Here is a 13,466-nt window from a genome sequence, read left to right on the forward strand (position 1 = left end):
GGCGTGTACTGTCAGTACCCCTTAAAGAGGGCTGGACTTTCAGCTGCCATGATCTGCATCACTGTGCCTGTGGGCTCTTTTTCTAAAACTGCGAAAACCCTCAGCTGCCAGTGTTCCCAGAGGGCTAAAAGTGGTAAGGAATTAACACTCTCTGGGATCAGCCCTCAATTAATGACTTTTGGGAGTGCGTGTATAAATACCCCAGCTTCTTTGCCTCTTGGGTGGCAACTCTAAGGTATGTGTTTTGCACTGTTTCCCCACAGCATTAAGTTTCAGTTACTCAGAGTGGCAACTTGCTTGACAACATCCCCTCTCCAAGTATAGCTCCAATGTGAGTGTGGGTTGATGGTTTCACTTATATTCATGGATCAGATGAAAATGAAATAATGAAGACATATCAGAACTTCACTCATTAGTCAATGATATGAGCAACTCCTTTGCTGAATAAGGTGGGTTTCAAATACTACCACAATTTTGTGCTAATCACAGTGTAACAGCTATAGACAGAACACACTCAAAGTTTAGTCTGCATTATTAACATTTTCTCCATCCCTTCAAGTCTAGCCCAGGGTTTGACAAACTACATTTTACTGGAACCCAGCCATGCCTGTTATTTACCATCTGTAGCGGCTTTTGTACAAGGCAGAGTTGAGTAATTGTGACACAATCACATGGTCTGCAAAGCCTAAAATCTTTATTATCTGGCCCTTTACAGAAAAATTTTGCTAACAAAGCAGAACTTCGAGCCCTGGTTTGTAGCATTTGCTGATTTTTGTGATGTAACTATTCCCACCATGGCCAATTTCAAGCCACCAACCAGAACTGCATTGTGACTTTCATGAGCCTTAGGCACTTTTGTGTTTTTAGAACTTTCCCTCCGTAAAATATATATTAAATATTTATAAATAGAAATATAAATGTATTTTATTTGTAAATATAAATTATAGTCAACTGCTTTGATATAAAGATGAATATATTAACATCCTATATGAAAACTTTTCCTTTAACCTCAAAGCCCATTTTTGCCTTCTGATTTTAAAAGAAATTAATTTCTTTTAAACATTTTTGTGGTCCCTAAAAGTACAGTGGGCCTTGTGCACTGTGCTGCCAACTAGGTTAATGGATAAGTTGGTTCAGCTACCCACCCAATGCCACTGAACACAGAGCTGGGAAGAGAGGAGCAGTAGCGCACCATTTAACAGTATTTCTTTCTTTCTTTTTTTTTTGAGGAAGATTAGCCCTAAGCTAATTGCTGCCAATCCTCCTATTTTTGCTGAGGAAGACTGGCCCTGAGCTAACATCTGTGCCCATCTTCCTCAACTTTATACGTGGGATGCCTACCACATCATGGCTTGCCAAGTGGTGACATGTCCGCACCTGGGATCTGAACCGGTGAACCCAGGGCCACCAAAGCGGAACTTGTGAACTTAACGCTGTGCCACTGGGCCGGCCCTCATTTAACAGTATTTCTATCATACACATAAAATAGACATAAATAACCTCAAGCACACGGATAATAGTAAAATGATTAGGAAACGATGAATTTTGAATATTGAATACTTCAGTTTTTGATATCATTTATTTAAATTTTAAGTTTATATAATTTAATTTTCAATAATGCCTATGGTCAACAATCGGCTCACAAAGTTCCTGAAAATTTAACTACTGGTCTTGTAAGCAGGACAAGCCGGCTCCTGCACACCATTGCCTTCTGATGTCCCTTCACCTCTGAAGTAAACTACTTTTGCTTGAATCCTTGTCTCAGAGTCGGCCTCTGGGGGAACAGACCAAGACAGAGGAAAGTAAGCTTCCATCTTGTCAAGTTACAGCTGGATCTATTCCCAACAAGATAGAGTGAGGCTTGAGATTAATTATAATTCAAGCATTCAACAAATATTTTTTGAGCACAACTTAATAGGGACACAGTTGGGAATAACACAGACCTAGCCCAGGCCTTCATAGGAGACAGATGATAGCAAATAACCAAATTATCTCTCTCTATATATGCGTGGCCAGGGAACACCTCTCCAAGGAGGTGACAGTTGAGCAGAGAACTGAATATGAGAACGAGCTACCCACACCCAATGTTGAGAGAAGAGTATTCCAGACAGAGGAACTGCAAGTACAGAGGCCTGAGGTGGAGGTGAGCTCAGCAGGGTCCAGGGAGGTCTGTGTGGCTGGAGCTGGTGAGGGAGGGGGAGAATGGTGGGAGAGGAGGCCAGAGCACGCAGGGCCTTGAAGGCCATGGTGAGGACTTGGATTTTGTGTTACTTGCAAGGGGTAGCACTCGAAAGTTTTCAACTTGGGAGAAACAGGGGCTGATTCTTGTTTTCAAAAGACTACTTAGGCTGCTAAATGGAGAACAGAGATTAGAGGTGACAAGGGTGGAGCAGGAAGACGAGGCAGAGGGCTCCACAGAGGCCCAGGTGAGAGAGAGTAGGCTGGCCTGGCAAGGATGGCACAGGGGATTGTTACCAAATGACCCCAACGAATCTTGCTTCCTTGAATTCATGCCCTTATGTGGTCCCCTCCCACTTTGACTCTGGACTGCTTGCGACTTATTTTGACCAATAGAATGTGGTATATATAGATGCTATGGGAGTTACGAAGCTCAGCATTTAGGAGGCCTTGTAGGTTTTACTCTCACCCTCATGGACCCGAGACTACATTGTGAAGAAGTTTAGGCTACCCTCCTTGGGGATGAAAGGCCATGTGGAGAGAGAGGCCCTGCTGATAGCCAGCACCAACGACGCAGACATATGAGGCCACCTCGGACTCAACAGCCACAGTTGAGCCATCAGATGAGAGTACATGAGAGACCCCAGGTGAGACCATCAGAATTGCCGAGATTGCTAACCCACAGAATCAAGAGAAATAATAAATCATTGTTGTCTTGAGCCACCAAGTTTTGGGGTCTTGCGCTGTGTAGCAACAGACAACTGAAACCAGTGTAAGAAGGACACAGATCGGTACATCCTACCCTTCTCCTTGGAGACCTAAGGATCAGGTTTGCTTCCTCTAGGCCCAGCCCCACCTTCCTATTTTCCTTGGAGAAGCACTTTCACAGATGTCCGGAACTACACACCCTGATGCTACTGTAAGAGCCCTCTGGTTTGGGTTTGGTTTTATTTGTCTGTTTGGTTGTACAGCAGGGGCATGTATGTGACTCAGTGGATTTGAGTCAAGCCTTAGCCCCCTTTGGATTCGTTGGGTTACCTTGTCCCAAGTTCCTTAACATCTCTTTATATTAATGTCTCCATCATTCCAGAGATAAGAAGCCTTGTCCTACCGATCTCAAAATAATAATAGCAAACATATCTATAGCACCTACAGTGTGACAGGCACTATTCTAAGCCTTTTTTTTTTTTTTTTTTTAAAGATTGGCACCTGAGCTAATATCTGTTGCCAACCTTCATTTTTTTTTTCTTTCCTTCTTCTTCTTCCCAAAGCCCCCCAGTACCTTGTTGTCTATTCTAGTTGTGAGTGCCACTGGTTGTGCTGTGTGGGATGCCCCCTCAGTGTGGCCTGATGATGGTGCCACATCTGCGCCCAGGGTCCGAACCGGCAAAACCCCAGGCCGCCAAAGCAAAGTGAACGAACCTAGGCACTCAGCCACGGAGCCTGCCCCTCTGAGCTTTTGGTATGCATTAACTAATTCTGTCCGCATAACCATCCTGAGGTGAGGTATTTTATGATCTGTGCCCTACACATGAGGAAGTTGAGGTCTAGAGAGGTTAGGAAACTTGCACATTTTCACACCCATGAGGATGGCTATTATTAAAAACAAACACAACCACAGAAAATAACAAGTGCTGCTGAGGATGTGAAGAAATTGGAAACCTTGTACGTTGCTGGTGGAAATGTAAAATGGTGTAGCCACTGTGCAAAATGGTATGGTAGTTCCTCAAAAAGTTAAACATAGAGTTACCGTATGATTCAGCAATTCCACTTCTGGGTATAGACCCAAAAGAGCTGAAAGCAGGGACTTGAACAGATGTTTGCACATCCTTGTTCATAGCAGCATTATTCACAATAGCCAAAAAGTGGAAACAACCCAAATTCCGTAAAAAGGAATGAAATTCTGATATACGCTACAACATAGATGAAACCTGAAAACGTTATGCTAAGTGGAATAAGCCAGACACAAAAGGACAAATATTGTATAATTCCATTGATAAGAGGTATCTAGAATAGGCAAATTCATAGAAACACAAAGTAGAACAGAGGTTCTACCAGGGGCTGGGGAGAAGTATTAATGGGGAGTTAGTGTTTCATGGCACAGAGTTTCAGCTTAGGATGATGAAAAGGTTCTGGAGATGGATGGAGGTGATGGTTGCACAATATTGTGAATGTACTTGATACCACTGAATTGTACACTTAAAAGTGGTTAAGATGGTAAATTTTATGTGATGCATATTTTACCACAATAAAAAAAAATGTTTAAGGAAAAAAAGAAACTTGTCCATGTGGTGGAGCCAGTGAGTGGTGGAGATGGGATCTGAACCCAGGCAGTCCAGCTCCAGGATTCTGGCACATGTTACCAAAGGAGATTGGGATATTGAAAGCCCTTTGGGAAAAATACAAAGGTGAAGAGGGCTAAAATGGAAATATTGAGAAATAATATGCTGTTTATCAAGCTTTGTTCCTTATCAGTTATCCCTCTTCAGGCATCCAGAAATGGTGGGAAACACCCAGGATTCAAGCTCCAGAAGAACTGGTTCTAAGTTTGGAATCTATGGCTTACTAGCTATGAGACTCCAGGCAAAGCCTTCCTGGTCTCTCAAGCTTCCTCCCTGAGATAATGGTTGTTCTGCTACTCTTCAGGATGGTTGTGCAGGTCACATGAGTTAACGGGTGTGTGTTTCAGTTACCCAATGCTGCCTAAGAAACCACCCCCAAATCTAAAACAACTAGGCTCAGCGGGGCAGTTTTTCTATTCCACAGGGTGTTGGATAAGGTTATGCATGTGGCTGCATTCAGCTGGCAGTTCAGCTGGGATTGGAATGTCCAAGATGACCTCATTCACAGATCTAGTGCTCAAATGGAGTTTCTTGAATGTCTTGAGGAGCTGGCTGGGCCTCCTTCCCTCTCCATGTGGCTCTCCAGCAGGATAGCCAGACTTCTTTAGACCCAAGATGGTGGAAGCAGAAGCTGCCAAGCCTCACTGTGACATGACCAGACAGATTCAACAGGAGGAGAAACAGAGTCTACTTGATAGGAGAAACAGCATGCTCATGCAAAGATGGGAGGACTTGTTGGCAGCCATCTTTTTGGAGAATCCACCCTAGTGGTGCTAACAGGTAGGAATCAGGGTTCAACTGCCCCTAGCCAAGACACAGGATTAGATGAGAGTCTTGTGAATGGTTTTAGCATAATGCTAAATGCTGCAGCACACAGCAAATGCTCAGTAAGTGTTTATTATTATTAATCATTATAATCTTTTTAACAACTTTTTGAAACAGTTGCAGGTAGCACTGGTCTTGTACGCACTTTATAGTGATACACGGACTAAATGAACTTTCAGAGTTCTCCCTATTTTAACACCATGACTCTTTGAGTCCCCTTTTCCAGATATTGGCAACTTAGGCCTCGAGTACACACTTAGGTAACTAAAGCATGGTGAAGTCCACAGTCAAAAATGTCTCCCTCCATTAATATGCTGCTTTTCATTCATTCATTTAGTAAACATGCAGTGTAGTATTGTATTGGGCACCTACCATATGCCTGAAGGAGTATACATAAGGGTATAATGACAATTATTTATTGAATACATACTATGTAATATTACGTCATTGAATCTTCATCATAAACCTACAATCAAGGTATTTTAATAATCCTTTCCCCATGTTACAGGTAAGAATAAGGCAGAGTGAAATTAAATAAAAGACAATATGCTACCCTCATAGAGATTACAGTCTATTGGAGAGGATATAGGATAGTCAAGCAAATAATTAAATATATAATTACAAATTATTCTCGGAGTTGGGCAGCTATTGGAGTCATTGTACCGACCCCACTCACTCGAATCAAGGCCTCAAGTAACCCTGGCAACGGGGCTTTCTGCCAATAGTAAAGATGGCGTCCAGAGAACATGCGCGTTTACCCACACACCCATTACCCACAATGCAGTGTGGGGGGAGGGGAAGCAGCAGTCTCTGCCAGGAGCTAATATGGCTCCTATAGTTACACCATCCTCTCTCTTCACCCACTCAGCGACCTAACTGTTCAGACCAGGCTACTGATCAGGAGCTAATTCTCCCTTGCCCCTCTGCTGACCGCGACTACAGGAGCGATTGAAGCCAGGCAGCACCTGGCAGTGTTAAACGGTAACCAGGGAAACACCACTTCCGCTGACGTCATTACGGCGACACGTGGATCCAAGATGGCGGCGGCGATGGTGAGTGAAGGAGACTCTGGGAGCCGGAGCTGGAGCGGGGCCCTCCGGAGGAACCCAGGACCTTCCGGTGTCCCGTGCCTGGCCCGAGCCATCTCCGGGACCCTTAGCTCAGGCTTGAGGGACGTCCCTGACTGGGCTCGTCTCCCCTAAACTCCCCCTCCCTGGCCTAGCCCTTACTCAGGCTTGTCAAGGCCCCGAGTTTGGGGGGAGGCGCTGGGTCGGAGGAAAGGTCTCAGCTACCGCCTCTGCCGGTTCCTATTCTTGCTTTGGTCGCCGCCTCCTGTGACTCCTGTTTTCCAAAATTCACTGTCCTAGCCCCGGTCTCCCCGAAGAACCCCTCTTATTCCCGCCCTTGCTCCTCCCCCTCACGTCCAGACTCTGCTCTCTCCGCCTTCCCGCCTCCCTACTGTCCTGACCAGTCCGCGGATGCGACCTCACCTCTGACCAGCCTGCCAGCCCCCGCCCCGTCTCAGATCCTTTCCAGAGCCCTATCCTCACCTCCACCCTCAAGTCTTCCCACCGCGCACCCACCTTGACTGCTGCTACCCGGGAGCATGCCCTAACTGCCCCCCACCCCCCTATCTTCCATCCCTAGACCCTTCCCTAACCGTTTCTCCTGTCTTTTCTCAATCAACTCCCTGCCTGTCTCCTGGGGAGCTTTTATCCCACTGGTTCTCAAACTTTGCTGTGGTTGAGACTCTCGGGGTGTGTGTCAGGAGGCGTGTTAGAAAAGCTGTTTCCTGAGCCACTCCCAAAGATTCTCAGTCTGTAGGGCCAGGTGATGACCAGGAACCTGCACTTTTATAAGCACGCCAATGATTATGATGGATGTGGTCTGTGGACTAAGTTTTGAAAAACGCTCTACTGTCCCCACTTGGCTGCTTCCCCTTCCCATGCCCCTACAGGGCCACGCAGCTCGTTAGGATGGAACTCGTTAGGGTGAACGCTGTAAGTGGATAAGGGTGCGGGTAAAAGACCTGTGCCTGGAAAGTGGGTGCGAACTTGCTCGCTTCTGGTACAGAAGCCTGGAAGGAGGTCTGTGAAGGACTGGCCTTTCTTCCAGACTCTCAGCTCACATTCTGCTTGTCAAGAGATCAGAAGCAAAATTGAAGTCACTTAGTCCCGAGTGATTTTCTAGGTCTTCCTGTATGTTGCTTCCTCAGCAGGTAATTTCCTCCTGGGAGTGAATGCAAAGGAAGACACAGAGAAAAGGAAGTGACATTTGATTTTAGCGAAGGAAAATTCTTGTTTAAATTCCTGGTGTTGGTTTTCGCCAAAGAAGGGTAGGTTATTGGCTGATAATGAGTTCCCCTCCTGTTAACCAACTGATAACTTAATCCTTTTTATTTAATGAGGGATTCCTTATTTAGAACCTCAGAGGTCAGGTAAAAGATTTCACAGTTGTGCCTAATTTCTTTCTTTCTTTCTTCTTCTTTTTTTTGCTGAGGAAGATTTGCCCTGAGGTAACATGTGTTGTCGATGCTCCTTTTTTTTGCTTGAGGAAGATTAGCCCTGAGGTAACATCTGTGCCAATCTTCCTCCATTTTTTTATATGCAGGACATGGTCACAGCATGGCTAGTGAGTGGAGTAGGTCTGTGCCCAGGATCCAAACCCTTGAACCCAGGCCCCCAAAGCAGAGTGCGCTGAACTTTAACCACTTGGCCACAGAGCCAGGCCCAGCCTTGCCTGATTTCTCTGGTCTCAGACTTCAGTCTGAACCATGAGTAGGGAACGTCCCAAAAGTGGCATGTCGAAACCCATCTTTTTCTGAACCAAATTCAGAACGAGGATGGCGTAAGAACTTAACAGGAAAAGTTCCACCCTCTCTTGCCATGGGGAAAAAGTTCAATAAAGTGGCATTTATAGCATTGTACTAGGAAATTCCTGCCCTGTTCAGAGGTTTTTAAGAGGTAATAAGTTAGCGATACATGTTTCTGGTACATATTTATTTAATCAACAAATGTTTGATTGCCTTCTCTGTGCTAAGGGATGTAGTTGTGAATTAGAGGTCAGGGTCCCTACCCTTGTGGAGCTTTTCTAGTCTGAGGAGACAGGCAGTGAATAAGTAAATGCATGAACCAGATGCTGTCAGAGAGTAGTAAGTGCTGTGAAGATGCTGTCACAGCAAGGTGAAGTGGTAGTAATTGGGGGTGACGAGGTGATGCAACTACTTTGCATGAAGTGGTCAGAGAAGGCTTCTCAGAGAAGGTGATGTGAGTTGAGACCTGATTGACGAGAAGGAACCAGCAATGCAAAGAATGTTCCAAAGGAAATGACAAGTGTAAAGGACCAAGGTGGGAAAGGGCTTGGTGTGTTTGAGGAGCACAGAAGGCTGGAGGGCTGAAGCACGGTGAGGGGTGGGGTGGGGGAGATGGTAGAAGGAAGTTGGTGAGGGGCGGGAGCAGCCACGCCTGTAGTTGTGGTGGGTTACAGCCTGCAGTGTGCAGTCTGTGGGCTGCACTTTGACGTAGACTGCTCTGCTAGGGTGCGTCCCCTTCCCACCCGCTCCAGAACATTCCATTAGGGGAGCTGGCTTGTTCTCAGCCTGCAGAGAAGCCGTGGAAAGGAGTTTGGATTTTATTCTAAGCACAGTGGAAAGCACCGTGATTTAGCGTTTGTCGTGTCACCTGGGAGTGGGGTCCTGCCCTTTCATGGTGAATACAGTAATTGATTTGAAGAAATGGAGGGTACAATGTATACAGTGACCCACAGAGGCTAGTTTAAAGGGCGCATGTGAGAAATTTCATGTTTGATGCAATAGTGAAAAGATGTGGAAGCAGGTTTATTACAGGGGGATATATGTAACGGGCACAGTGGGGTCACAGGTAGACTTGAGTTTGGTCTGCGTCAAGCACTTTATTACATGAAGTTAGAACAGCCTCCGCACCCTCGTACACATAGCCTGTGTCCCAGCTGCTGGGGATGGAAGTGTGTGGATCTGCTTTGGAGTGTATGGGTTTCTGAGGCAAGTCATACAACCCAAGAGGAGCCGAGCTAGTGAATTCAGCTAGTGAATTCAGTGACCGTTAGAACAGGCTGGATTTGGGGTTTGTTCTTGTGTTTTGAAAGTTAGGGCTGTGGGTGCAAGTTTCAACTCCTGTCTTAAGAGCTTTTCCCTCCCTCGCTTTCCTTAGTGAATGGCTCTTCTTCGCCAAGGGTTAGGCTGCCAGCTCCCAGGTCTGTGTCAGCGCAGTGGGGGTTTTCCCGAACTTGCAGAGCAAGACTTCTCCCGCCGCAGAGGAGACGCCGGTGTAAACTGGAGCGCGCTCGTTTCCCTGCTCCTCCTGCCCTGCACTTAGATGGCTCTGTGAAGTCACACAATACTGAGTTACCTAGATCAGTCTGAAGTGAGAAGCAGGCTCGTGTCTCACTCTTTACGGAAATATTGAGCATATGGAGTATGCTTTGGGGAATATTATTTTGCTGGAACTTGAGAAATGTCCATCAAGTACATTTGTAGGCATGTCAGCTCAGGAGTCTAGAAACGTCCATTTGGAGACTAGAACTCTGTGTACTTCTCTCACATATCTCATCGTTCATACTGTTTGGGTTTTACCCGTTTCCTTTTTTATTGACTATAATTCATATACCATAAAGTTCGCTGGTAAAGTATTCCGTTGAGTGGTTTTTATAAGTACAGTCACAAAGTTGTGCAACTTTCACCTCTATTTACTTCCAGAACATTTTCATCACCCCAAAAAGCAACCCATTAGCAGTTATTTCCCAGGCCCTTGCAACCACTAATTTACTTTGTGTAGATTTGTCTCTGGATATTTCATATAAATGGAATCACATCATATGTGGTGTTTTGTATTCGGCTTTTTTTATACAGCATAATGTTTTTAAAGTTCATCTATGTTGTAGCATGTGTCAGTATTTCATCCCTTTTTATGGCCAAATAATATGCCATTGTGTGGATAGACCACATTTTATTTATTCTTTCATCCGTTGATGGACATTGGGTTTGTTTCCACTTTTTGGCTGTTATGAATAATGTTTCTATTAACATTTGTGTGCAAGTTTTTGTGTGAGTGTGTGTTTTCAGTTTTCTTGGGTATGTACCTAGGAGTGGAATCTGGGTTGGTTCACACTGTTTTGAGGTTGCTTGAGTTTGATCCAGTCCAGAGGCAAGGGAATGGACTGAATGAGCTCACGTTTCCTTTGAGCAGATGGAGTGAGTGCTAGCCAGTCGCCCCGGCCCCAGTCGGAAGTACAGAAACTGTTTCTGTGGTGGAATCGGGATGGTAGAGTCCAGGAACAGGAGGTGAGAGGCCTGGACTCTGCCACCAGAGCTGTGTGTGGGAAGCTGCTGTCTCCTCGGGGCCTCTCTCATGGGTGGGCATCAGCCCATTGAGCACTGGAGCAGGAGCCAGCAGCCTGGGCTTAGTCCCACCACTCCCACTGATCCACCATGTGTCCTGGGGCACATTACTTTGTCTTTATTGATGTGTTTCCACATATGTCACATGTGAAGTGAAGGTTTGGATTTGATGATTTCTAAATTCCAGGTTGAAAATACTGTGATTTAGAATACTTGAATTTAAGGTGATTTTTGCTAATATGCCTATAAAATCAGATTGATTTTGATTTTTTTCCATGGTCGTAGTCCCTGTGGTCTTTCCAAGTGCTGTCGGTTGTATTGTCTGTCTTCTCTCTCGAGTTGCCCTACCTGGCACATATTCTGCAGGAGCTGCTGTGTCCTTGGATCTGAGATGCCAATACCAGGCCTTGGTTCAGATGTGTTTCTCTGAGGAATCCCTTTAAAGGAGCGCCCTTAGTCCTCTCAGGAAGTAGAGAGGAGGCAGAGACGGCGCTAAGTTGCCTCTTGCTTTCTCTTTTACAGCTTGGACAAAAGTTCCCCTTTGATCTTGCAGTAAAGAAGCAGGTTGCAGAATGTTGGAGAAGGTTGGGTTTTGATCTCTGGGCACTGGCAGGAAGGTGGGAAGGACCCAGGATGAGCAGGGCCATCTGGCCGCAGGCAAATGATAGGAACCACCTACCACTCCCAAACCTGCTTTGATCCATGAACCATTTGCTGACACTAGTGTTTCCCAAATGGGGCATGGTTGGGGACGCACGGGACTTCTCAATTCTGTCTCATTCCTCTTCATTGCCTCCTTCTCTGTCTTCATAACATGATTTCTCACCTATGCCTGAGCATTAAACTGACATACCTCCCAGGGCTTGCAATCTTGAGGTTTTGTATTCAGAAGGTATGCTAAATGCTACTAGCAATTCTTGAAAAACAAAAATCACCAGCTGGAACTGAATTCTTAAGCCAGTTTAGAAAGGAGTCTGGGTGCCCTGGCAAGTCACTTAACATCTTTGGGCTTCGGTTTCTTCTTGAAGTAGATCAGACGCTATAAATCAGCAATCCTTGGACCACATCTTGACATGGGCTTGATTTGGGGTTTTTTTTTTTTTTTTTTTTTTGCTGGCACAGAACTTTAAAATTTTTTGAGTTAGTCACCAACATTTAATAATTGGGCGATTTCACATTTTAAAAATTCTAGATTTTCATTTTCTCTTGAAAATTCAGGCCCCAATTCCCCATCAGGAGCATTCCCCATGCAGGGCCCAGTTTGTCACTTTCTCCTCCACTCCGTTTTTTCTTGCTTCTGAGCAGCTTCACGATTTAGATCAACTGCATGGCCAGTCTAGGTGGTTGAATTTGCAACCCCTGAATGAGGTGGTCTCTTTATAAAGTTTAAAACTACTATGACATTCTGATTAAAAAGCTATTAAAGATTTGTGGTAATCCCCAATGTTACCTGACTTCAAGGGAAAAATTTCTACTCACATGATGCATTTCAACTGATGAACCATATGCCCATCCATTGTTCCATCTAATCCTTTTTTCTTTTTTGAGCAAGATTAGCTGTGAGCTAATATCTGCTACCATTCCTCCTCTTTTTTTTTTTTTCTTGCTGAGGAAGACTGGCCCTGAGCTAACATCCGTTCCCATATTCCTCTACTTTATATGTGGGACACCTACCACAGCATGGCTTGGCAAACAGTGCCATGTCCACACCCAGGATCTGAACCGGTGAACCCTGGGCCACTGAAGCAGAACGTGCGACCTTAACCGCTGTGCCACTGGGCTGGCCCCCATCTAATCCTTATAAAAGCCCATTTTACAGATGAAGAAACTAAGGCTTGATCTAAGGACCTGGGCTAGAATTTGACACTGATGGGTTTTATGACTTTGGGCAAACTATTTGCTTCTTTAAACCTCAGTTACCTCTTTTAAAATGTTTTCTTGTGTATGTGGGAAAATACACATAACATTTGCCATTTTAACTATTTTAAGAATACAGGTCAGTGGCATTAAGTACATTCACATTGTTGTGTAACCGTCACCATCATCCATCTTCAGAACTTTTTCGTCATCCCAAACTGAATCAGTTTCCTTATTTTAAAACGAGGATGATACTGACCTCAGAGGATTGTTGTGGTGATTAAATGAAATAAGACATGAAAGTGTCCAGCACAGAGAGAGCTCTTTTCTACTCCAAGGTTTGAAGTCTTCCGGAGGTGAAGCATCTAAGCCCATCTCTTGAACTGAGGGTTCTTTATAAATACCCCAGGGGGAGAGGGAGGGTCAGTGCGTTTCATAGGTTTTATCTTTGCACTTTCTGGCCTCAATGTTTAGGTCTAGTTGTCTGTTGCTCGGTGAGGGTGGTTATTAGTTTCACCTGGCCTTCGACAGCCTGCTGTGGGTTTTTCCCTACCAGCAAAAGACGGTTGAGTCTTTTTATGTCTCTCTGCTCAACAGCTACTATGTAGCTGTGAGCTCTGAAATAAAGGCTACATATTTGGAGTCTCCTGTGGCTAATTTGGTTCTGTTTTTTTCCTCTGTGAGTTCTTTAGCTTCATGGGGGCAGCTTGGTAAGTGGTCTTCAGCATCATTAGCCATCCTGCACGTGTGGTTGAATTCTTAGGGAGCTTTAACTGAGTGGGTAGTTGATTTCAGTTAACTGCCGGCAAACTGTGCCCCAAAGCCTTTCTCTTTTTCTTTTTTTTTTTTTTTTCGCTTAATCTGGGGAGCAGTTACTGAGTGATCTTAAA

The 13,466-nt window shown here is 45.0% G+C and overlaps 1 protein-coding gene across 4 annotated transcripts in view; it reads left to right on the forward strand.

Moving 5' to 3' along the window:
• Nucleotides 1-6,065: 6,065 nt before the first annotated feature.
• TM9SF4 (transmembrane 9 superfamily member 4) overlaps nt 6,066-13,466 on the forward strand; it is a 53,103-nt gene continuing 45,702 nt past the window's right edge. The window contains exon 1 of one of the 4 annotated variants that reach the window (XM_008525253.2): nt 6,066-6,397. In XM_008525253.2, the coding sequence (XP_008523475.1) occupies nt 6,383-6,397 (15 nt within the window). In that variant the 5' untranslated portion in view covers nt 6,066-6,382. Of the gene's footprint in view, nt 7,681-13,466 lie in introns of all 4 variants that reach the window. The other 3 variants (XM_070589090.1, XM_070589089.1, XM_070589091.1) reach the window with 3 other exon arrangements.

This window comes from Equus przewalskii, chromosome 21, assembly GCF_037783145.1.
Source record: "Equus przewalskii isolate Varuska chromosome 21, EquPr2, whole genome shotgun sequence".
In the NCBI taxonomy this organism is placed as follows: domain Eukaryota; kingdom Metazoa; phylum Chordata; class Mammalia; order Perissodactyla; family Equidae; genus Equus; species Equus przewalskii.